Here is a 26064-nt window from a genome sequence, read left to right as displayed (position 1 = left end):
TCCTGGTATACTCTAAAATTGAGAGGTAACAGAGATAAGGAGGAATCAGTAAAGAAACTAAGGAGTGGCCAGAAAGTTAGGTGGAAACCAGGAGTGTTCTAGAAGCCAGGTGACGAAAATATTTCAAAGAGGAGAGTGTATTGAATGGTGCTTGTAGAACAAGTATTTTTAAAATTTATTCTTAGCTCTTTTATCTCTTTTGAGTAAATGGGCTCTTTTTCTGTATCTTCTAACTGTTGTTTGTATACAGTGAAGGCTGTGAATTTATGTATATTAATTTTGTCTCAATTCTGAATTCTGATACAAATTCTGAATTCTTATCTAGTCATTTTTTTATTGATTATCTTAGGTTTTTCAGAGATGCAGTAATTGCATCTGCAAATTTATTTCACTCTTTCTAATTTTTACATCTCTACTTCTTTCTTCTTGTCTAATTGCACTGGCTAGTACCTCTGGAGTAAAAAGTTGGATAATAGTGGGTATCCTTGTCTATGTCCTGACTTTAGAATACTTTTAGGGTTTTCCTCACTAAGTACCCAGTCACAGCTTTTGGGCTAAGGTAGAGGAGTGTGTGTGTATGTATGTGTAGGACATAGTCTTTCTTATTTTGAGTTAAAAAAACTAAAATGCATGAGTTTTATCAAATACTTTTTCAACATAGAGATGATTATATGATTTGTTTCCTTAGGGCTAGTAATAGAGTTTGTTTTTTTTTTTTTTTTTACAACACAGATGTGTAGAAATGTAGCATTGTTTTCAATTTTTTAAAACTAAATTGAATCTGCTTTTTTTTTTATTGAGTTCATAATAGTTTACATCATTGTGAACTTTCAGTTGTAAGTTATTTATTGTCTGTCACCATATGCGTACTCCCCTTCACCCCCTGTGCCCACCCCCAACTCCCCCTTCCCCTGGTAACCACTTAACTATTTTCTTTGTCCATGTGTTTGTTCACATTCCACATATGAGTGAAGTCATCTGGTGTTTGTCTTTCTCAGTCTGGCTTATTTTGCTTAGCATAATACCATCCAAGTCCATCCCTGTTGTTGCAAATGGGATGATTTTGTCTTTTTTTTTTTTTTTTACGGCTGAGTAGTATTCCATTGTGTGTATATAGCACATCTTTATCCAGTCATTGGTCAGTGGGCATTTGGATTGCTTCCATGTCTTGGCTATTGTGAATAATGCTGCAATAAACAAAGGGGTACATATGTCACTTTGGATTGTTGATTTCAAATTGTTTGGGTAGATACCCAGTAGTGGGATAGTCGGGTCATATGGTAATTCTATTTTTAGTTTTTTGAGGAATCTCCATACTGTTTTCCATAGTGGCTGCACCAGTTTGCATTCCCACCAGCAGTGTATGAGGGTTCCCTTCTCTCCACACCCTCTCCAACGTTTGTTATTTTTAGTCTTAGTGATTATAGCCATTTTAACAGGCATAAGGTGGTATCTTAGTGTAGTTTTGATTTGCGTTTCCCTGATGATTAGTGATGTTGATCATCTTTTCATGTGCTTATTGGCCATTTGTGTATCTTCTTTGGAAAAATGTCTTTTCATATTCTCTGCCCATTTTTTGTTTGGGCTGTTTGTCTTTTTGTTGTTCAGTTGTGTGAGTTCCTTATATATTATGGAGATTAATCCCTTCTCGGATATATGATTTGCAAATATTTTCTCCCAGTTGGTGGGTTTTCTCTTTGTTTTGATCATAGTTTCTTTTGCCTTGCAGAAGCTTTAGTCTGATGAAGTCCCACTTGTTTATTTTTTCTTTTGTTTCCCTTGTCTGAGAAGACACGGTATTTGAAAATATCCTTTTAAGCTTTATGTCAGAGTGTACTACCTATATTATCTTCCAGGAGTTTTATGGTTTCAGGACTTATCTTCAAGTCTTTGATCCATTTTGAGTTTATTTTTGTGTATGGTGTGAGATAATGGTCGCTGTCTATAGATGTGCAGTTTTATTTCTGGGCTTTCAGTTCTGTTCCATTGATCTGTGTGCCTGTTTTTGTACCAGTACCATGCTGTTTTTATTACTATGGCTTTGTAGTACATTTCAAAGTCAGGGATTGTGATGCCTCCAGCTTTGTTCTTTTTTCTCAAGATTGCTTTAGGAATTCAGGGTCTTTGGTTGCCCCATATGAATCTTAGGATTCTTTTGTACTATTTCCGTGAAAAATGTCATTGGGATTCTGATTGGGATTGCACTGAATCTGTAGATTGCTTTGGGTAGTATGGACATTTTGACTATGTTTATTCTTCCAGTCCATGTGCATGGAATCTCTTTATGTCATCATCTATTTCTTTCAAGAACGTCTTATAGTTTTCATTGTATAAGTCCTTCACCTCCTTGGTTAAATTTATTCCTAGATATTTTATTCTTTTTGTTGTGATTGTAAATGGAATTGTATTCTTGATTTCTCTTTCTGTAAGTTCATTATTACAGTATAGAAATGCAACTGATTTTTGTAAGTTGATTTTGTACCCTGAAATTTTACTGTAGTTGCTAATTACTTCTAATAGTTTTCCGATGGATTCTTTAGGGTTTTCTATATATAAGATCATGTTGTCTGCAAACAGTGAGAGTTTCACTTCTTCACTCCCTATCTGGATTCCTTTTATTTCTTTCTCTTGCCTAATTGCTTTGGCCAAAACCTCCAGTACTATGTTGAATGAGAGTGGTGGTAGTGGGCATCCTTGTGTTGTTACTGTTCTCAGAGGGATAGCGTTTAGTTTTTTCCCATTGAGTATGACGTTGGCTGTGGGTATGTCATATATGGCCTTTATTATGTTGAGATAATTTCCTTCTAGCCCCATTTTGTTACGAGTTTTAATCATAAATCGCTGTTGGATCTTGTCAAATGCTTTCTCTCCATCTATTGAGATGATCATGTGGTTTTTATTCTTCATTTTTTTAATGTGGTGTATCACATTGATTGATATGCACATGTTGAACCATTCCTGTGTCCCTGGTATAAATCCAACTTGATCATGATATATGATCTTTTGATGTATTGCTGTATTTGGGTTGCCAATATTTTGTTGAGGATTTTTGCATCTATGTTCATCAGCAATATTGGCCTGTAGTTTTCCTTTTATGTGTTGTCCTTGTCAGGCTTTGGTATCAGAGTGATGTTGGCCTCGTAGAATGTGTTAGAAAGTGTTCCATCTTCCATAATTTTTTGGAATAGCTTGAGAAAGATAGGTATTAAATCCTCTCTGAAAATTTGGTAGAATTCTCCAGGGAAGCCATCTGGTCCTGGGCTTTTATTTTTTGGGATGCTTTTGATTACTGTTTCAATCTCTTTACTTGTGATTGGTCTATTCAGAGTGTCTATTTCTTCTTGATTCAGCTTTGGGAGGTTGTAAGAGTCTAAGAATTTATCCATTTCCTCTAGATTGTCCATTTTTTTTGGCATATAGCTTTTTGTAGTATTCTCTTATAATCTGTTGTATTTCTGTGGTATCTGTTGTTATTTCTCCTCTTTCATTTCTAATTTTATTTATCTGAACTTTCTCTCTTTTTTCCTTTGTAAGTCTAGCTAGGGGTTTGTCAATTTTATTTATCTTCTCAAAGAACCAGCTCTTTGTTTCATTGATCCTTTCTACTGCTTTTTTTTGTTTCAATAGCATTTATTTCTGCCATGATTTTTATTATTTCTCTCCTTCTGCTGACTTTGGGCTTTGTTTGTTCTTCTTTTTCTAATTCAGTTAGGTGTAGTTTCAGATTGCTTATTTGGGGTTTTTCTTGTTTGTTAAGGTACGCCTGTATTATGATGAATTTCCCTCTTAATACAGCTTTTGTTGCATCCCATATGAGTTGATATGGTGTGTTTTCATTTTCATTTGTCTCTAGATGTTTATGATTTCTCCTTTAATTTCTCCAATGATCCATTGGTTGTTCAATAGCATGTTGTTTAGTCTCTACATCTTTGTCCCTTTCTCAGCTTTTTTCTTGTAATTAATTTCTAGTTCATAGCATTGTGATCAGAAAAGATGCTTGTTATTATTTTAACCTTCTTAAATGTATTAAGGCTTGCCTTGTTTCCCAACATATGGTCTATCCTTGAGAATGTGCTGTGTGCACTTGAGAAGAATGTGTATTCTACTGTTTTTAGATGGACTGTTCTATATATGTCTATTAGGTCCAAGTGTCTAGCTTTTCATTTAATTCCATTGTTTCCTTGTGGATTTTCTGTCTGGATGATCTATCCATTGATGTAAGTGGAGTGTTGAGGTCCCCTGCTATTATTGTGTTACTATGACTGTCTGCTTTTAGGTTTCTTAATAGCTGCTTTATGTACTTTGGTGCTCCTGTTTTGGGTGCATAGATATTTATAAATGTTATGTCTTCTTGGTGGAGTGTCCCTTTGATCATTAAATACTGCCCCTCTTTGTCTCTCTTTACCTGCCTTATCTTGAAGTCTACTTTGTATGATGTAAGTCTTATGTCACCTGCTTTCTTTTGTTTGCCATTAGCTTGGAGTATTGTCTTCCATCCCTTCACTCTGAGCCTATGTTTGTCATTGGAGCCGAGATGTGTTTCCTGGAGGCAGCATATTGTTGGGTCTTGTTCTTTAATCCATCTCGCCACTCTGTGTCTTTTTATTGGCGAATTCAGTCCATTTACATTTATGGTCATTATCAGTATATGAGGGCTCAATGCTGCCATTTTATCACTCATTTTCTGGTCCTCCTGCATTTCCTTTGTTTCTCATCCCGCATGTTTCAGTCTACCAATTGAGTTATGTGGTTTTTTATGTTGTGTTTCTTTGTTTTCTCCTTATTTATTATTTGTGTCTCTGTTCTGCTTTTTTTTGGTCTAGTGGTTACCATGAGGTTTGTATTCAAAATCTCATGGATAAGATAGTCCATTTTATGATGGCCTCTTATTTCCTTAGACTGAACTGATTCAGTCCCTTTCCTCTTCCCCTTCTAAGTTGTTTTTCTCACATCTTATTTCATCTCGTGTTGTGAGTTTGTGGTTTAAATGACAAGATTATCTTTGTTTTTGGTGTTTTTCTTCCCTTTATCTTTAGCATTATACTTGAGTATTTGCTAACCTGTTCTGATGGATAGCTACAATTTTCTGATTTGTCTACCTATTTATCTCCTTACTCCATGCTTTTTAACTGCTATCTCCCCCTACTTTTTTTTTTTTTTTTTTCAGGTGTGAGGGCCTTCTTGAGGATTTCTTGTAGGGGGGTCTTGTAGCTATGAACTCCCTTAGCTTTTGTTTATCTGGGAAAGTTTTTATTTCTCCATCATATCTGAAGGATATTTTTGCTAGCTAGAGTATTCTTGGCTGAAAGTTTTTGTCCTTCAAAGATTTGAATATGCCATTCCCGTCTCTCCTAGCCTGTAAGGTTTCTGCAGAGAAATCTGCTGAAAGCCAGATAGGGGTTCCTTTCTAGGTTATTTCCTTCTGCCTTGCTGCCTTTAGTACTTTTTCTTTGTCATTTACTTTTGCCAGTTTCACTACTATATGCCTTGCTGTAGGCCTTTTTACATTGACATATTTAGGAGATCTGATAGTCCCTTTCACATGGATTTCCATCTCCTTCCTCAGGTTTGGGAAGTTCTCTGCTATTATTTCTTTGAACAAGCTTTCTGCTCTCTTCTCCTTCTCTTCTCTCTCTGGAATACCTGTAATTCTTATGTTGCATTTCCTAATTGAGTCGGATAGTTCTCAGAGACTTTCTTCATTTCTTTTTAGTCTTAGTTCTCTCTCCTCCTCTATCTGGAACATTTCATTATGTCTATCCTCGATTATGCTGATTCATTCCTCTGTGATGTCTGCTCGAGTATTCAGGGAATCCATATTTTGTTTTATCTCATCGATTGTGTCTTTCATCTCTAATATTTCTGATTGATTCTTTTTTCAAGTTTCAATCTCTTTGTGAAGTAGCTCCTGAACTCATTGAATTGTTTCTCTACATTCTCTTTTACCTCATTGAGTTTTTTGATGATAGCTATTTTGAATTCTCTGTCATTTAGATTACATATTTCTGTGTCTTCAGGACTGATTTCTGGTTACTTGTCATTTTCTCTCTGGTCTGGATATTTAATAATTTTTGATACTGCTAAAGGGCGTGGCTTTGTTCTTTCACATCCTGGTATTATTTGGTAGCCGTTACCACCTGTTGCCACTGGGTGGGGGTCAAGATCTGCATATTCTGAGCCCTTTGCATTCCACCCGGATCCCAGGTGCTGAGTCAGTGCTGGGCGGTGTGGGGGATGGCTGCTTTCTTCTGCATGCTCTCATGGGCTTACTCACTCTGCTCTCACTATCTGCTCTCCTGGAATGTTGGCTTGATGAGGTCATCCCCCATGATAGCTTTGGCCCTGTTAGGGGACGTCCCCCTAGGCTTCCAGGGACCTCGGGGATCTTTGATGTTCCCATGAACAGGTGTCCCCTTCCCCCTTCCTTCCCTCTTGGAGGCTGCGCACAGTCCCAGATCACAGTCTTTTGGGAAGGGAGTGAAGTTTTCTCTTACCCTATTCCACCTCCTCTGAGGGGTGCTCCAGCCGCTCCACCCTCCTGTGTATGGCTGTGTGGGTCTCTCAGATGTCTTTTGTGTTGTATGGATGTCCTCTGTTGGAGTATGAACGTCTTTTTCGTTGTATCATGGAGGGGAGAGATTGCCTGGAGAACTCATTCCACCATGATGCTGATGTCACTTCTGTAATATAGTTTTTATATTAATAAGTTCCTAATATTGAGCCAATGTTGCATTTCTAGAATAAATGTAGTCATACATTTAAAAAATGTATGATATAGCTTGAGAAGGCTACTAGGATGAGTTGTTGCTACTGCTGTTGTTCTCCTAATTCTGGTCAGATTTTATCACCTATGCTGCATTCAGGATTCTGTTGTCACTGTTGTGTTCCCAGAGTCTTTAGGATACATGCAAATGAAAATTTGGGAGTTAAACTCAGAAAAGAAATTTTCCATTATTAGGACTTTTTTTTCACACAAATAGAGGGTTTATCCTTTGTATTTTCTTATGCTTCACAAAATGCACCTGAATACTAGTCACAGGCTTCTCTTCCTTGTTTTGACCATTTGCAGCCAACAGCTAGGTTTAGTTGTTACCCTTGATTTCAGATCATACATTTCTAAGGTTTTTAAATAGACACTTGTGGTTTACCGAGAGAGGTAACAATGATTTTATGATTTCTTACCTCTTGAGGTAGTAGCATTTCCTAGTTTTTATTTTGTCTGTATCTAGGCTGACTTATTGAATCCAAAGCACAGCCAATAGAATCTAATAGATTATAAGCTGTATCTTCTGACCTTGCTCAGTGCTTTATTGTGATTTTCTTCTTCAAAATGAAACATTGCTTTTTTCATTCCTGATCATATTAACTACATCCTCTCTGTTTCTTCCTTTGCAGACATACTGAACTCTTTGGTGTTCTTGAACAATCCAGGCATGCTGCTCCTCAGGACTTTTGCACTTCTGTTCCCTTTGCCTGGAATGCTCTCTAGTCAATATCTGCCTGGTTTTATCTCTAAACCTTTTTCAAGTCTTTGCTCAAATGTTACCTCATAAGTCAGGCCTATTCTGACTCTTCTATTTAAAATTACAACCCTACCACTGTATTTGTGATCGTTCTTTTCCTACTCTATTTTTTATAGCATTTATCACCTTTTAAAATTCTATATACTTACATATTTATTATGTTTCTGTTTCCCTCATCCTTATAAAATGTAAACTCTTCAAAGACAGGAATGTTTTCCTGTTTTTTCCAAAAATTATATAATACTTTTTCTTTTTTTAAACTGATATATCTCCAGTGTCTAAAACAATAGCTTACACTTAGGAACTCAAATATTTGCTGAATGAATGAATAAACTATCTTGAGGAAGTCTTATTTTTTTTCCTGAGGAAGATTAGCCATGAGCTAACATCACCACCAAACCTCCTCTTTTTGCTGAGGAAGATTGGCCCTGATCTAACATCTGTGCCCATCTTCCTCTACTTTATATGTGGGACACCTGCCACAGTGTAGCTTGATAAGTGGTGCGTAGGTTCACGCCTGGGATCTGAACTGGTGAACCCCATGCTACTGAAGTGGAGTGCATGAACTTAACCACTGTACCACCAGGCCAACCCCAGGAAGTCTTATTTTTAAAGAACTCCATTTAGGGTCAGAATAATCCCATGTGATATGCAAAGAAATGTAAATGATCTTTTAGCTTATAAAATTAATTAATTTAGACTATTTCTCTTTCTCTAGATTCATCGAAGCAAGAACAAATGGAAATTCTATTTGAAAGATGGTATTATGTGTTTTGGAGGGAGAGACTATGTATTTGCAAGAGCCATTGGTGATGCAGAGTGGTAAAACTTATGAGCTCAATACATCATAAACAACAGTTGGACTATATTACATATTGTGAAACATTTTTATTTGAAATATAGTCCAGCACAGAGCTGCTCAAATTTTTAGTTCACTGTATGGCACTTAATAAAATTATAAGTCAGATTCAGATACAAATACACAATTTTATATTTCTTTCATTTACTGTTTTAACAGGGTTTCTTTTTTTTTTTGTAACCCTCATTATCTATACCCTTACAAAGCATAGATACATCAGTTGTGATGGAGCATGAAGAAATGTCACATTTCTTTAATCCTGAAGTAAAATTTACATCAAGCTCCAATTCCCCTTCATGATAAAGTCACTATCGGTTGTTAGATTGGGGCTGGTGTTCCTACCACCTCTCACCAAAACAGGTTACAGAAGATCGTGGAGAGTCTTTTAAGTAGTGGGATGTTCAAGGTTTCTCTGGGTCTTCAGTCTACACTTGTCATTAGCAATATGCTGATTATACGAGCCCAGATGGGAGGCAGAGGCATCTGCTGAGCCTGTACCACACGTGAACATGGAAATCTTTGACGAGATCAGGATCCCTGGAGCTAAGGATCAGCCTCTCTTGGCTTATCATGTGACCAGGCCATTCATCTGGTATCTTGCTGTCTCCCTGGGGAATTGTAAGGGAGTTGGGTTAGGTTCTTATTCTACTTCTTGAAACTTCAGACTTCTGTCTTCTTCCTAGTCACGGTGGATTTTTCCTCTCTCCCTAAGTTTTTCTATTTTTCTTACATGGAAGACCCCATTGCATACTCTTTCCCTTTCAAAGACACTATCTCTCTTTCTTTTCTGTAAAAGGGAATTCCCTCATTTGAGTTTAGGCTTTCTAAAACAAAAGTCAAGAAGAGATGTACTCTTCAGAAACCTTTTGCTTTGGCCAAGTAATCTCATTTGAGACAAGAAGACCTGGATAACTGTCTTAAAGTCAGGGAGAGAAAACAACATGTAAAACACAAATACCTTTCGTTTTCCTGCAGCAATAAAAACAAAGCAAATTAATGTCCCAATAAACTATTTCATAATTCTCTCTTCATTAGTAGATCAAATCCTTCAAAGGAACATTTTCCCCATCTTTCTGCTTCTCTTAATGGGTGGTGTATACCTGGTCTCTAAGTCTAGGATCTCTGTTTTTGGCCTGAATGGTGTTCTCCAGGACAGTGACTCTTACACAGAAAGGAGTGCTCGGATAAGTGGGTGATGGTCTTTGAAATCTCCCTAAGAATTAGATGCCTGGATCTGGCTGGTCACTGGGTGAATTCCTCATTCCTTTTTTGGAGGCAACCCCACTTGAAAAGTTTAATTTGTTCTAACACTTGTCCTGTCCTACCCAAGAGACCCAGCTACTTATAGATCTTTTCAAAATTTGGGTAAATCTCTTCTGGGCCTTGGACAACATGTATGGGGTACTGTCTTTGGCCTAAAGTTGGCAGCTGCCTGAGGATTTGGTTCCTCAGAGTGATTATCCTTTTCTCTACCACCTCTGCTATGCTAGAGCCTTTTGTGGCTCTTGAGAACTTTCAGGAACTATGAGTTCTCTTCATGGATGTTGCCTACCATGAAATGTCCATCTTTTCTACAAGGAAGGCAAAAAGAGGGCAATTATTTTTTATATCTATCCCTGAAATGTGCCCCCTCGAGGGCTGAGGAGTACACTGTCTAGTCTTCTTCCTGCTTTCTTCCTCCCAGGCTCACCTAGTCACTCTATATTTGCCTTAGGCAAGCCTTATTGCAAATTAAGGGCTGAATTTATTGACAAAGTGCATTCACTTGGAAATTAGAGTTTAATGTGTTGATTTAAGTGTTTAGGAGAGGCCATAATAGATGTTTCTAAAATTCCTTTCCACTGTGAATTTTAAAATATCACTTTGCTTCAGTGATTTTTTTAATGGCACATTACAAACATTATTATAATCTTGATCCTCTTTATTTATGTGTTACATTTTATCATTAGAGATAAAAGTCACGGTTGTCCCATTTGTGTCTCTGCATGCCCTCATGCCCCTGATCTTTTAAAAATCCAAAAAAAAAAATCAGTTTAAAAGTAGGCTTACCACAAAATAAAACAAAGCCCAAATAATTATCCTTGCATGATAATATAAATAATGATAGTTTTGGTGGTGACTGAAGAGAGAATTGAGATTCCCTAAATTATTTTGGACCTGGTGCCCTTTTATTAGTCTCAAATAATACTAGAAAAAAATCTTAGTCTTGGAAAGTAGTCTAAACCAGTGGTTTTCAAAATTTTGGGGGCAGTATCCACACTAAGAAATATACTTTAGCAACCAGTATATGTTTGCATGTATGTACATACATAACACAAATGAAACAAAAGTTTCAGAAAGTCATGCTTGCCTTTAGCACATGATGGCCTCCTATGTTTTCTATTTAATTCTGTTCTGTTGCATTAAAATTTTTTTTTTGATTTCACTACTCATTGATGGTCATGACTCATAGTTAAAAAAATATTTTTAACTCATGAGCTAAAGATAGACTGAGACAAATCTTAATCAGTTTTAAAAAAGAAGATTATTCTTTAAGCCCTATAAGTAGGTGGAGTTTATCCAAGACTTGGCTCTGATACGATATCACTTTTACCTTCAGGAACCTCTTCCTCATGTCCAAACTAAACATTTCTTGTCACATATTATAACAAAATATCATAAGGTAGGTTCTCAGTTCTTATAAATACAATCCCTGTCAATGTCATCCCATACCCTTTTATAGGTGGAGAAAGTGTCTCTATTATAGAGGTTACAGTTTGCTTAGTTAAACAAAATTTGTGGGGCCAGCCCCAGTGGCCTAGTGGTTAAGTTTGGTGTGCGCCGCTTCGGTGGCCTGGGTTCAGCTCCTGGGCACAGACCTACACCACTTGTTTGTCAGTGGCCATGCTGTCTTGATGGTTTACATACAAAAAGGGAAAGATTGGCAGTGATGTTAGCTCAGGATGAATCTTCCTTAGCAAAAATGAAAACAAAAACAAAATTTGTGAAAGTATCATGTATTACAATTCCTAATTCAAACTTTTTGTCATGTTCACATCCTACATCCTTACATACTTTCCACCTCTCCCTGTTGGCTAAGAAGATCTTGCTGAGTTTGCACAGTTAGTCTCTGAGGGACTGATCAACTGACCTTGCCTGGAATACCTTCTTTACCTATTTTAGTCAATGTGCTATAATATGTGTAAATAATCATCTGTACAGCTCAGACTCGACAGGGCAATGAGACTCCAATTCTGGCCGAGGCATTCAGTTTCAGTTATTTAAGTTGTGTAGGAAAACTAATAACCTTAGAATGAATAGCAACAGTTAATTGGGTTGGTGCGGAGGGGAATTTAGTGGGGGATTTTCTTTTCACTCATGTTAGTAGATTAATGTTATACTGTTTTCCATGTAAATAAACTCTAGGCCAAGTGGGAACTTTGTGATTTATAACTAGAAAGCTAAATTATAAATAGGAAGCCCATGGTAATAACTCTTAGGAAGAAACTCAATATTAATAAAAATATTGCACATTTCGAAGAAAAGATTATTTCCAATTATGAACACATTTATTGAAATCTTTGTGACATAAAGATTCTTAATTTACACCTGGACTTAATACATTTTTGAGGAAACTAAAACCGGGTCCTTTATAGTAAATATTATGCATGGAGGACAAAATGTCTTTTAAAAATATTTTGTAAGTTTAGATGAATTACTCCAGATTGATTAATCCTTTTTGGTCATTTTGCAACCTACCAGTGATAATTTCAAACATGGCTAAAAAATGCAAGATAGAAACATAAATTTCTTGAGCATTTGATGTTTTTATGAATATGTATGAGAGATTATACAGATTAAGAATACATATGCTTTCTATGAGACCATCTCATAAAGGAAATGCTCCTTAACAAAGATTGTTTTGTATTTCAGTTGTAAAAGTGAATCAGCTAAAAAAATTATTAATCACCTACTATGTGCAAAACTCTGTGACAGATATAGAAGTTTATAACATAGGTGAAATAAGAGAGATGCATGTAAAGATAATAGTAATATCCAGCAGTGTTAGAATAAAAGACAAATGAGTGACACAGATGACAAGTGATGAAGAAGTCCAACGAGAGAAACCATTATGGGTTACATATTTATTATTTATGCCCTACTTTATTTCAGGTAAAGGAGCTGTGTTGACTATTGTGGATTAGGGAGGGGGTGGATTAAGGAGAGCTTGATAAAAAGATAAATTTATAGCTGGGGTCTTAAAGGATGCAGAAGGAGGACAGGTCAGGAAGAAGGTATTCCAGGTGGTAAGGGTGACTTGGGTGCCAGAATGGAGGTGGATAGGGCATGGCTAGGGAAAAGTAAGTGGAACAATATGGTTCATGTAGAAATACAGGAGATGAAGTGAGCATATTTGAGGATGGATTCTGGATCTCTTTGAATGTTAGGCTAGGACCTAAAACTTAAATTCCTTCATTCTGATGAACTCTTCAGGATTTTGGTGGGTATGTAGTAATATGAAATAGGAGTTTAAGAAGATTAATTAGTGGTGATGGGTATGAGAGTGTAGACATGGAAAAGATTGGACATGAATTAAAATGAGGGAGATATAGTAGGACTCCAGAGGTGAGGGGAAATGGCCCGTGAGAGTAGAAATACAAAATAAAGGACTAATGTGGAAGACAATTCAAAGGAATATCTGGCAGGTCTTAGTGGATGAAAGGATATGAGAGTGAGGGAGATAGTAAACTATGACTCTATATATTAAAACTTAAATTGTAATTTGGAAAATAAAGATCAATATTTGTGGAAAAGGCCATAAAAGTTATTTTGAGAATATAAGTACCTTGAGCTCAAACAATATTTAAGAGTATGTAATTTAAGTAAAGTTTCTTCACAAGGATATATTTTATTTTTCTTTTGTTTTACTTTCTGCTTTTTTGCTTACTTAGTTGATTTGGTTCTGGGATTCATGTATGAATCAAAAAGTTTATTGTGTATGTATATAGCAATATGACTAATATTCTCTCATATCACTGAGACAAACTCTAGAACACTAGCTTGAAAGAGAGAGGACTTTATCTGAGTGAAGACAAGTAACCAGCTAAGGAGTAGCAAAGTCAGAAATGTGAAAAACACATTACAGAGAAGAGACATTTTGCAGAGTTTTAATCTTTTATAATCTATTTTGAATCACTTTGCCCAATGGCATAAAGATTGAAAGCAGACTAAATGTGAAGAGGGTATAGTTATGCCTATATATTTATTTAATAAAATGTCAAAGGAAAGCTAAAAACTGGAAATAGTCCAGATATCCATTGACAGGAAAATGGAAAACAGTGTTAATATTCATACAATGGAATGCTACTCAGCCACAAAAAGGAATGAACTACTGATTCAAGCAGCAGCATGGATGAATAGCAAAAACATTGTGTTGAGTCAAAGAAGCCTTACACAAAAGAGTATATAATGTATGATTCCATTTATATGAAGTTCTAGAACACACAAAACTAATCTATGGGGAAAAAATCAGAACCATTGTTACTCTGCGGGGTGGGGGTGAGGGATTAACTAGGAAGGGGCATGAGGGAACTTTCTGAGGGTGATAGTGTTCTATGTCTTCATAGAAGTTTTGGGTCATGTGGCTGTATGCATTTCTCAAAATTCATTAATGTAAATTTTACCTAAAAGTATAAACAAATATTGAACCTTGGTTAATGATAAACATGCTGAAGTGTTTCGGGCTGGTGAGTACTGATATGTGCAACTTACTTTAAAATGCATCAGAAGTGATGGATGGATAGATACTGGGATACTGGGTAGATAATTATATAGATATGTAATGAAACCAATACAGTAAAATGTTGAATCTAAGTGTATGAGTGTGCACTATATGATTCTTTCAACTTTTCTGTACGTTTGAAATATTCACAATAAAATGTTTGGGAAAATTTAAGAAACTTTAAGCAAATATTAAACCTTTGGATCACTGGTTTACCAATATGGAAGACAGTAAAACACAGCAGTTAAGATGCTGGGATCCTGAGTCAGAACTTTGAATTTGAATCCTATTGGTTGAATCTTTTCTTAGTTTTGAGAACTTGGGCAAATTGTAATAGTTTTCCTCTACTTTAAAATGTGAATACTATCTGCATCATAGTTTTATGAAGATTAAATGGGCTAAATTATGTAAAATACTTATCAAAATGTTTGGCATATAATAAGCTTTCAATAAAATTTATTTTAAAAAGTCAAAGGAGCATACAAAAAACACTGCACTTAAAACCATAATTTCGTTATCCTGTAAGAGTCAGTTCTGATAAATAAAAATAGTTTCTAGCAAATATTGGATATCTTTTTCTATATCCTCCAGAGGATAGAAATGATGAAAGTTAAATATTTTTAAATATTCAAAGTTTTCTTTTAAATAAAAAGATGGGACCCTAAAAGGAAAAAAAACATTTTTTTCCTTATAGATTTCATAACTTCAGTGTAATTCAGCACATTTGATGCATACCAGTGCTAAGATCCTGAGCTAGGAGACAGGCACACAAAACTGAGACAGGATTCCTCCCCATAAGGTGTTTACAATGTACTCTTCAATGATTCATTGCTCTTTAGAGGTTAAACACTGAACCAAGAAAATAGGCTGAAATGTGCCTTTAGTTGCTTGCCTTACATTAAATTTTAAATAGTAGAACCTAGACAGGGGATAGATAAAAGTCTCTAGAACAACACTATCCAATAGAACTTTCTGTGATGATGAAAATGTTTTCTATCTATGCTGTCCAATATGATAACCACTGGTCACGTGTGGCTATCGAGCACTTGAAATGTGGCTAGTGCAACTGAGAAGCTACATTTTTAATTTAATTTTAATTTAGGTACATGTGGCTAGGGGCTACCAGATTGGACAGTGCATCTCTAGAATGTGTTTCTCAAACTGTCTGAAGAAAAGGACTAGTTATTTTAAATTTCCAATCTGTTATGGACTAATATTTTTGTAAAATGTAACAAAAATTACTACAAAGATGAAATGAGAGAAAAATATCAAAGATATGCAAAATACTACCTCATTTTTTAAATACTAGATTCAACAGACATAAAATTACTCCGTCAAAATTGCTGTTAGTTTCTAAACACTCTCAGCTTCTGCATTGTATGTCATCATGTATCAATGCCAAATAGTTTTTAGACTGGCAGTGGTCATGGACCACACTTTGAGCTAGGTGTAGAGGTCTCTCTTTGCCCAGTGTGCCCAAGAATAAATAATTTCCTAAAATCAACTCTTTGTTAAAGTTACTGGTACAGATAATTTTTTACATATTTAAGTACAATCCAGTAATGTGGTTACTGATATAACAGTTAACACTCTCTACATCAAGTCTTGTCTGGGACAGCTGTATATTGGCAGTGCAATGTGGTCAGCTTCAAGGTGGGCTGGGAAGACTTATTTGATCCAGTGAAGCCATTCTTCCACTTGGAGGTATAAGCTGAAAAATCCTTCCTTCTATAAAGTTCAGCCCGATGTTTACAGCAGCCAAATTTGCTCAGCAACAGAAAGAAATCTCTTCGGAATGCCTTTGTGAAAATCGCGTACAGAAATGGATTGGCACAAGAATTGACAGGATAAAAAAGAACCAGTAAAACTTTAGAATTGGTTACTGTGATAAGGGGCACTTTGAAGGCAGCTGAAATGGCAAAAAAAGAGATAGGTGCCATGCAGGTGAAATCGGTGAAGATGAGGACTGCCATTTTCTTAGCAATCTTTGTGTCTTTGTTGGTAGCTATCAGTTGTGGATTTTGAACTGCAAAATAAATTTTAATGTAGCAAGCACAAATGATGAAGAAGGCTACCACATTGAGTATCAGGATGGTTAATATGTAGACTTGTGAGAGAGTGGTTTCTATATCCATGGGGAGGCAAATACTGACCTTCCTGTAATTGCTGACACCCACAAGGGGCAACATAGCAATTAGAGTAGAAAAGAGCCATCCTCCAAGCATAATTGGAATGGCATGTCTTAATCGTAGTTTTTGGTCCAGCTGAATAGCATAGGTGATGGTGTGCCATCTTTCTAGTGTGATGACTGTGAGGGTGTAGACAGAAAGTTCACTTGCAAATACAGTGAAAAAGCCAGCAACACTACACCCACTCCCTGTCTGCCAATCTATGGCATGGTTATAATACTGGCCTTTGGTTTGGGAATCAACTGAGGCAATGAGCAGCAGATAGAGCCCCATGCAAAAGTCTGCAAAAGAGAGATTGCACATGAGAAAACGGGGCACTGTTAGTTTGTAATGACTGGTCAGGAGAACAAAGAGGACAGTCACATTTCCCATGATGGCTAGGATATTAATCAGCCAAATCAGGACCCTAAGGAAGTCATAGCCCATAATATCTTCACAGGGATTAAAAGCATCTGGTTCAGGAGCACATCGGAGTGTCTTGTGTGGGCAGAAACCATCGTCATAATCCCAGCCACTCAGTTCACTCTCAGCAAAGCTGGCAGAATAACTGTAAGAAGAATATTTTGGCTCAATGTAAACTTAACAGATTTTTTTCTTATCATTTTGGGGTATTAAAAAAAATTCAAGAATCATCCTTAGTGTTTTCTTAAAGCCTAAGAAACAAAAGGAAACAAAGCCAGAATAGCCTCAGTCTTACATTTATTTGTTAAATTATCTGAGAACTCTGAATTGATGTAGGAGTTTGTAAAGAAGGGAATGAAAAGCCATTTAGACTTCTTTATATATATAGATTTTACACCTTGATGCAAAGACTTAATGAAGCTGTTTACAGAGGATGATTTTCTTTGGAAAACAAATTTAGAGCCACAATATATGCTTGCTAAATCTAAAAGAATACTTTCTTGTCATTTTCTTAGCTATTTATCTCATTTCATTGCCAACCAAACTGCTATCAAGCTGTTTGTCTGTGGTAGAAGACAAATGGGATTGGAAGGTTGGCATTGTTGAGGATTGTCAGCTACTGGTGGACTTGCTTACACTTAAGTCCTTGGCTAATCAGATAGCCCAGTTGAGAAATAGAAACCAAGCCAAAGATAGATTACTAGAAACCTAGGAGCATAGGAAGAATATGGTCGTGGACAATAGGAAGAAATGGTGAAAACAGATACTTCTTAGGGGTATGAGTCAAATTCAGAGAGTGGACTGAAGAGGGATTCTGTCCCTAGTGAGGGAACAGTCCCACCTCTGCCACTTCCTTCCTCCCAACCCTACTGCTACTGCTTGAGTTCAGGTTTGCATCCTCTCTTATAGGACAGTGACATTAGTTTTCTTCCTGGTATCCTTCCTCCAATTTTAGCCCTCTCCCAGTCCATCTGTACATTCCTCCTGGAATGGCCTTTCTTAAGCACAAATCTATTAATTCAAATTTTCCCTAGGTTCTCATTGGCTGTGGGATAAGATCCAGACTCCTTATGATGATCTCCAGGTCCCTCCTTGTCTGGGTTCTGCCTCCTTCTCCAGTCTCATCTCTAAGAAGGAGTAGTGCTGCACAATTCAGAACATAGGCTCTGGAGCAAGCCTGCCCAGGCTCCAGTCTTTATAAGCTTTGTAAACCTGGGAGAGTTACTTAACATCTCTGTGTCTCAAGTTCTTCACTTGCCAAATAGGGATAATAATCATACCTCCCTCGTTAGAGTTGTGCTAAGGATTAAATGCACGAACTCATGTAGGATGTTTAGAATAGCACCTGACACATATTAAATGTTCAGTGAATGTTAGGGATTCTTATAATTATCTCTTGCAAATCCCGTGTACATCCTTCCCTTTGGTCACATGAAAGACTTGTGGCTCTCAGAATAAGTTCTGCTGTTTGATCCCTCTGTATGTGCTGTTTCTTCTTTTTCCCTTCCTCTCCTCACCACTCTGGTGAATTCCTCCTCATCCTTAAAGATAAGCTCCTCTGTGAAGCCTTTTTTCATTCTACACCTCCAGGGAATTTATCCCCTCTTCTCTCTGCCATAGCTGCACTTCAGTACTATTGTAATCATCAAACCGTGTTGATGATGCGTGTCTGTCCTCTTCAATAGTATTAGCTCCTTGAAGCTAGGGGACTACGTCTTATTTATTTATGAAATCTCAGTGCCTCACATACTTTTGGCTCAGAGTATCCATTCAATAAATGTTTGTGGAATGAACAAACCCGAGTGATCCTGGCTCTGAGAGGATATAGGGACAATGAGTGCATACAATATGATGCATGCAGGCTCAACAAATTTCCCCTTTGCTAACAGTCTGCTAATATAATCTTGCGAGCTGGAGAAATGGGCATAATTTTTCTGTCAGGACCATTACAAATATATATTTCACCTTAGGATTTCTTACACATTGAAAGAGTATTTTTCTCTATCTTAAAACTTAGTTTCTCATGTTCTGAATAAAGAAGCATGTACCCAATTCAGTGAGTGGATGAAATGACATATTTGAGCAATACAGTTACTGAAGGGAAGAACACAGAGGTAAAAAAGCAAAAGAAATCTATGACCTAGGACTCCAAAAAGGTGCTAGAATATCATAGAAATCAGTTTGGAACTGTGCTGCTAGGCACAGAAGACTGCATAGGAACCTCATCTGCTTTATTATTAAATGTAAGTAGCACATTTGTTTGTCCTCATCTCATGCACATCAATATAATTACCTTTTTTTTAATCTTAAAAGAGATAGAGTGGTTATAAAGAATGACTAAAGAAAAAGGTCATTTCTTAGCATTAGAAAGGTCCGTGAAGAACATCTCATTGAACCCATCGTCTTATTGGTAAGGAAACTAGATTAAAGGAGATAAGAGACTTGCCTCAGGTCCCTCAGCACTAGGTCTTCATATCTTTAGTCCAGGGGTCCTTCCTTGACTTCATTGTCTCGTAGTGTTTTTCAAAGAGTGGTCCTTGGACCACTGCCATCAGAATCCCCAGAGTGTTTGTTAAAATGCAGATTCCTGGCTTTACCTCAAATCCTGGATCAAACTCTGCAGGGACAGGGCCCAGGAATCTGCATTTTAAGCAAGTTCCCTGGATGATTCCTACAAAATAATGGCTTTATTAAATCAGGTGAAAACTTAATTTCTCTTAATTAATGCCTTAATTTCCCTTACTCCTTTCCCCTTCTCAAAATGACTTCAGCTGCTAGAAGCACTAATTCAAAGCTTCTAAAAATCCTGCTATGATTTCTGAATAAATTTATATTAATAAGAGGTCAAACATATTCCCTCTCCCACTCCCCTGGTCCTTTGCCCTTTCTTTTTTTGCCCTCCTGGGCATATGTCTAGCAGTTTTTCTCCTTGGTGATTTGTCTTAAGACCAAATACCTACCTGCTGCTACTTGCATTTGTGTCCTGGGATGGCTCCTGAGGGCAGCATCATGCTTATTGACAAACCCAGCACGGAGCTGTCTTTAGTTCTGAAAGCTATGCAGGGTGTGTGAATGGACTCGCACGGGCTGAGCAATATTGAGTCAGAGGAAGGAGAAGCAGTAGCACCACTGCCCCGGTCACAATGAACAATGAAGGGAGAAAAGACAGGAGTTTTAGGAGGACAATGGGGCCAGTCATAGCAGTAAGGACACCATGATGTCTTGGGGAGAGTAGGTAAGGCTTAGTGGCTAGCTCTAGAATTTCTGAACTCCAGGGACTCAGAAATAGCAATCTGGTGAGAAGGGGGGAAGAAGATTTATCATAAAAAATGTTTTTGCAGGAAGCACACTCTTTTTATTTAGATCATAGATTAATTTCAAGTAGTTTTGGGGATGCTGGAGATTAGGAGGCTGGTTTTAAAGCAGTGTTAGCATAGCAAACTCAGGATCGTGTGCTCACTGGGGAAGGCTTGGGGTGGGGGTTGCTGAGGATTATTGAGAGTGGGCTAAAGTCTCCCCTCCCTCAAGCCACCCCTCGGTGCTACCCTTGACTTGTACCCAGAAGCAGCTTCCTGTTGATGAGAGGAAAAAGCCATATGGTTGCAAAAGAGTTATGTGGAAGGTCACTGATGGAGAGAATATCAAGAGAGAAGAGTGGAAAGGGTGAGGAAAGGAACACTGGAGGATAGATGGTGTCAGACCTAAATGAAAGAAAAAGAAAAGAAGAATACAGACTATAATATTTATAATGTACCCTAGAAGCTGTCACATTCTTCAACAATTCCCTCCACTCTCACAATTCTGAAAGCCAAGTGATATTTCTGCTGTCTCTTACGGATGAGGAAAAAAAGTCTCAAAAAAGGTAAGTATTGTCCAGGGATACCCAGTGTTACAGGAACATTACTGCCAAGGATTCATATCCAACCCTGAGGAGCCCCAAAGCCCAGGGTCCTTCCATCATTTCACCCTGCTGCCTCTGGATAACTTGCAGATTGATGGGGGACAAAAAGAGAAAAGATGTAGAAGAGAGAATGGAGATTGGCAGGGTATCCTAGAAGGGCATCTGGGTTTGTAGCCTGAAGGACACATGGGGGGAATAATGAAACTTCTAAGTCGCAGTAAATGTGGCCTCGGGACACTGGGATTATCTTCTGAGGCTTGCTCTTTTACATTTGAAGGTATGTGAAATGCCAAACAGCCAGGAAAAATGTTAAAAAGATCAGTCAATAGAATAGAAATATAGCTCCCATCCAGTGTATGTTAGTGATAGCATTCAAGATGAATATGTTTAAGCTCCAGAGCATAGTGGTCAAGGTGGCCTAAGTCTCTTTGAAGGCAGAGGCTACTTCAAGAAGCCATGTCTACAATCAGTTAATCTTTGTGGAGTGCTGACCATGTGACTAGTGAAAACTCCTACAAATGAAGCTATGACTTAAACAAGCCCTTAGTGACATCAAAATACCTGCAAATAAAATTTTAATTTCTGAGGAGAATTTAATATAATTGTAGAATGAACATGTAGGTACATTTTTTAAAGCGTTTTTTTTTTTTTTTTGACCAGTTGAAAGAGATACCTGATCAACTGGATGTCACTTACAAAGAAAAATTCTCACTTTAAAGCTATTATAAAATGCTTTGCAAACATGCCCCCAACCAAGACTTTTATCAAAAGAAAATAGTTGGCACTGATAATAATAAGGTGCACACAGAATGAGATATGGCTCCCTGAGTTTCTTTGCATGCAAATACTTACAGTGTTCCATTATTTGGTTTCCTTGCTGTGCTTTCACATTGTTGGGAAAAGTTTTCAAAAATGGAAAATGAAAAATTCTGTCTGAAAGAGAAGAGGTGAAAAAAAAAGGCAGTTGAGCTTTTGGTCTTTAAACTAAACCTGATCATGTCTGTTTATGCTTTGTTCATCCAAATTCTTTACCTATTACACCAGTGTCGTGTTCTGCACCATTGTCCTAACTGAAATGCTTCCTGGGGAGACAGTAAAGGCTTCCGAATTGTCATTAGAGCGCTTCCAGCTTAGATAAAATGCTTCTGAATGCCAAGTGTTTTGTGTGGGCTCTAGAGATGAAAAAACTTAAATTTGTCATACTGAATCACGGATTTTTCAGTGCTCATTAAAAGCTACCTTTCTGGTATATTAACATTTGCTCTTCCTCACTCTCCTCACCACATCGGCCTTGATGAACAAATAACCATTCATGGCTTTGAATTGTAGCTGGGAATCTCTTGTGTAAGGATTTGAAGATACCGGACCTGAAATTATTATGTGAATTTTCTGCATTTTTTTTTTTTTGCTCATGTGCAGAAATATATGTGGGTGATTCTCATTCCTCCATCTTTTTCTCTAAGAAGTTTAGCCTATGGAAAGGGGGAAAATGTCAAAAAATTAAAAGAAGGCTTGTATTCCTAAGATGAAACCAAAGGGAGGCACAAAGGAAAACTGAGTGAAGAAACGGAAGAAAGGAGAGCAGGCTGTGAGAGCTTCAGCCTTTCCTGAGGAGGGAGGAGAAATGAAGCGACACGAGCTGCATTCTTCTCCTCCAATATTAATAAGACAATTCCTTGTAGGAATGACTTTGTACAAAAGCAGGGAGGTGGAGAATATATCAGAACAATTTGACCTATTGGACTCACTTTCAAAAATTAATCAGCTTGTTATTTTGGGTGAGAATTATAAATCTTCAAATTTGGATCAAATTATGTGTGTGTGTATGTTTAATGCTGGCTCTGTATCTGACACTTCGAGATAGTGTGTGTGAACCAATCTACAGTTAACAGGAAATGTGGTTGTTCTTGGCCTTCAGATGATAGCACTGGGTTCCATCTACTCTTATCTTTTTTGAAATTTTAATCATAGATACCAAGGAGGTCTTTGGGGCCATCTGCCCAGGCAGCTGTGCGTTATCCAGGCTCAGCAGCTGCAGGGCAGAGGGCTGACTCAGAATTTGCACAAACATTCCATTGGCCCAGCTTCACTGCTCCATCCTCACTAGCGTCCAAGGTCTGGAGCTTTAGGGGTACGGACGGGCTCAGTTAATGCTTGTAATCTCAATCACAATAACCTCTGCATGCTACATTCCCATCTCACTTTGATACTGGCCCACAATTTCATGATCACCCTCCATCCCACTTTTTTTTTTTTTTACCCAGAGCTAGTCTCTTTCATCTACTGGAATAAAAAACCCCTGAACTGAAGTTTTTATATGTCAGTAATTTCAGAAGGGAGGTGACTTCTTTGCCACAAAATTGGAGGTGTCCAGAATCAGCTTTATCATAAACCAGTGTCTGTGTAATTCTCCTAATTGGTCTCTCACCAGTTTGCTCACTTCTAACTCATTCTCCACCCTGCTGCCAGAGTGATATTTTACAAAAGCAAATTTGAATAATTTGGCTTTAAATTCTTCAGGGGTTCCCCATCCTCTGAGCAACTTGGCGTGGCACTCAGAGCCCATCATAGTCCACCTCTCCCGGGTTTCCTTTCCTCACTTATCTTCCTCCATGGACCCATAAGTGTACTTGCTTCAGCTTTTCTCACTGACTTTCATCCTACTGTTTCTTGCCTTTGTGTCTTCACACAATCTATGTTGTCTTCTTGGCATGCTTTTCCCCACACATGTCTAGCCGACTCCTACCTGTTTCTCAAGACTCAGCAGAAGTTACTTCCTCAGGAAGCCTTCCATAAGCCCTGCTGCCATTTAGAAGCTCTTCCTCTGTGCTCCTGGAACACTCTGTTCTGTTCTCAGCTCTATCATAACATTTGCTGTATTGAACTTAAACATTGGCTTTCATGTGTGTTGCCCCCACATAGCTGTTTGTGACTCTGTGAGGGTTGAGATGAGCTCTCACTCATCTTTGCATCTTTAGACTTTTGCACAGTGTTGAAACGTGGTAGGTGCTCAGTTAATGTTCTTTGAAGCTCATTTAATGGCTCTCTGAGCATGGGAGTGGTTTGTCCTTTTGGTTACCTCAAAAGCTTTGGATAATCCTGCATGTACCCATGCAAGGCACAGAGCAGGTATATAATAATACAGGCTGGGTGATTAATTATAAAAGGGTTGATTCCAAACAAAGACAGCAGCATCCTGGTGTCATTCTCTCAGTGCTTCATCTAATTAATTGATTGAGATTATCTTTTTAGGCTGCGTGATATCCCTATAAGGCAATGTTTTCCCAGCTGTATGTTGTGACCTGTTAGCGGGTCATGAAAACAACAGATTGCATCAAGGGTAGCATTAAAAACAAACAAATGTGAAATAAAATAGAGTGAAATTGACAAGAAAATATCAGAGTGTATCATGTATAAAAAGTTAAGGATTGCTTTTTTTTTTTTCAGTGACATATGTGATGTGTATTGGGTTGCAATGTAAAAAAGGTATCTTTTAGTATGCCTCTCAGTCAAAAAGGTCTGGAAAACAATGCTTTAAGGAAAGAATGAAATCATGCACACCCTGTCATTCCATTCTGGATTGAAGTGAACCAGTTGAATAGGTCAGATGCCCCCACTGGACACGAACCAGCCAGGAACTTGTGCCTTTTCTGTTCCCACACTAAGCTCATCATTAGGGAGCTAGGATTCAGTTCTGAAATGGAAGATGGTCTTCTGCTGGGAGAGAAATAGCTTAAAACAACAGCAACAAAACGCAAAACTTGTAGTGTTTTGTGTCCATTTTTTATTAAAGATTAAGATGTTAGGTAAAATTTACCCTCTTGAGCCTACTTCCCCCACTTCTTTAAAAATGCTGCTTTCTGATGAGGACTAGAGCTAATTGATCTTTGAGATGTCAGTTTTGTACTCCATTTTGCAACTGCAATTATAGCCTAATTTAAGGCTATAATTCAATTAGCCCAGAGGCTACAAAGGTCTTCTAGCTGCAGGTTAAATTGGCTGTTTGGAATCAGTTTCCAAAACTGATGGTTTTGGAGGAAACAAGATGGTTTGTTTTCTTCTTGTCTATCTGAAAGTGACCCCATGGCTACAGAATTGTTCTAGAAGGCAGGGAGTGAAGGGGCAGGGAGCTGTCAACCAATTGACTATTTTCAAAGCTGAGTTTGCCACAGCTTGGCAGGCTTTACCTTTTGTGTTTTACTTACTCTTTTGTTGGCAAGTTTCTAAAAGCACAGCAGTGGCTTGGGTAAGTCAGTGTGGCAGCCAGGAGATTGGTAAATTTTTCTCTTGACGGTAATTTTTTTAGAGAATAGGATGATGTGGCAATTAGCGTCTGAATGGACTCCAGCCCATAGCTAGGTAGGGCCTGCAGTTTGGTGGAAGAAATATCCCTGAAAAATAAAAGAGAGAAAGGCTTTTTATTTATTTATTTTGTACCTTTGATTCATTGAATGAAATGTCTTCTCAACCATAATATCATTCCAGGTTCTAAGGAATCTTTTCTCCATCTTGCCTTTCTACTAATTCTCCATTTCAGTATTCTCATTAGGATCTAAATTCAAAAAGTGATGCTGTGGTTTTTTTTCTCTCCTAAGTGTCCCATTATTCTTTTCAAGGTTGAATATAGCTCCTTGTACCTGCCATAGGTTCATTAGCATTTCTCTCTCTCCCTCTCCTGATTCCTTTCTCCCTCTCCCACCCTCCCTCTACCTCTTTCCACTTAGCAGAAGTGAAATAACTACTTGCTTTATGAGACAGCAGGCACATGCAGTGACATCAGCTTTTGAGCTCTACTCTAGGGGAAAATATTCAGGGCTTTAGATGCCTTGGTCTTTGATTGGTCAAGCCCTGCAGGGTAGGTTTTCATGAAGCACAGGCTGGTTATGCTATTAAGAGCTGCTGTGTGGCATTGGCCATCATCTACCTGGGAAGAGGAATACATGTTCTCGAAAGGCAAACCGGATTCATCAGTCCAAAGCAAGCAGACACTCGGCTATGACATCAGAACTGTGTAGAAAGCTCAAGTGTAAACAAGGTCCTGAATTCCTTGGTTTTTCTAGACTTGAGGCATCGTCCAAGAAGACTCCAAACAAGTTAAATATGAGGAGGAAGAACAGTCGGTGTCAGCGGGAATTTAAACATTCTGTCCATCTTCTAAGCAGCTGCTGCTGATGCCCCATGAAACTTCCCCAGCAGCACAACTCCCTCAGCAAACTGCCTCAGTACTTCCTGCCCAGCACATGGGAGGGGTCAGGAGGTGATTGATGGGCAGATGAACTTGACAACATGGAGCGACTACTAGTGTAGACCCTTGCTGGAACAATAAAGGCAGCAGAATTTGCCTCACGGGCGGCACACTTTTGCTGTTTTTGTGCCCTTGTCGATTTAGGTAACCAGTGTTCTCATTCTGCTTTATAGAGTTATTATCT

At 37.8% G+C, this 26064-nt stretch overlaps 2 protein-coding genes across 11 annotated transcripts in view; one reads left to right on the top strand and one right to left on the bottom strand.

The window, feature by feature from the left end:
* The window catches only part of GTF2A1L (general transcription factor IIA subunit 1 like), a 47405-nt gene extending 36043 nt beyond the window's left edge, over window positions 1-11362 (top strand). For 3 of the 5 annotated variants that reach the window (XM_008529206.2, XM_070572717.1, XM_070572718.1), the window contains one exon: window positions 8242-10410. In XM_008529206.2, the coding sequence (XP_008527428.1) occupies window positions 8242-8349 (108 nt within the window). In that variant the 3' untranslated portion in view covers window positions 8350-10410. Of the gene's footprint in view, window positions 1-8241 lie in introns of all 5 variants that reach the window. The other 2 variants (XM_008529205.2, XM_070572719.1) reach the window with 2 other exon arrangements.
* Window positions 11363-11908: 546 nt separating this feature from the next.
* The window catches only part of LHCGR (luteinizing hormone/choriogonadotropin receptor), a 57148-nt gene continuing 42992 nt past the window's right edge, over window positions 11909-26064 (bottom strand). For 4 of the 6 annotated variants that reach the window (XM_070572706.1, XM_070572707.1, XM_070572711.1 and 1 more), the window contains 4 exons: window positions 24841-25026; window positions 24197-24349; window positions 21488-21568; window positions 11909-16879 (listed from right to left, as the gene is read on the bottom strand). In XM_070572706.1, the coding sequence (XP_070428807.1) occupies window positions 15742-16879; window positions 21488-21568; window positions 24197-24349; window positions 24841-25026 (1558 nt within the window). In that variant the 3' untranslated portion in view covers window positions 11909-15741. The remainder of the gene's footprint in view (window positions 16880-21487; window positions 21569-24196; window positions 24350-24840; window positions 25027-26064) is intronic. The other 2 variants (XM_070572708.1, XM_070572709.1) reach the window with 1 other exon arrangement.

The sequence above is a fragment of the Equus przewalskii genome, chromosome 14 (assembly GCF_037783145.1).
Source record: "Equus przewalskii isolate Varuska chromosome 14, EquPr2, whole genome shotgun sequence".
Lineage (NCBI taxonomy): Eukaryota > Metazoa > Chordata > Mammalia > Perissodactyla > Equidae > Equus > Equus przewalskii.
This window is presented reverse-complemented; position numbering and strand designations above follow the sequence as displayed.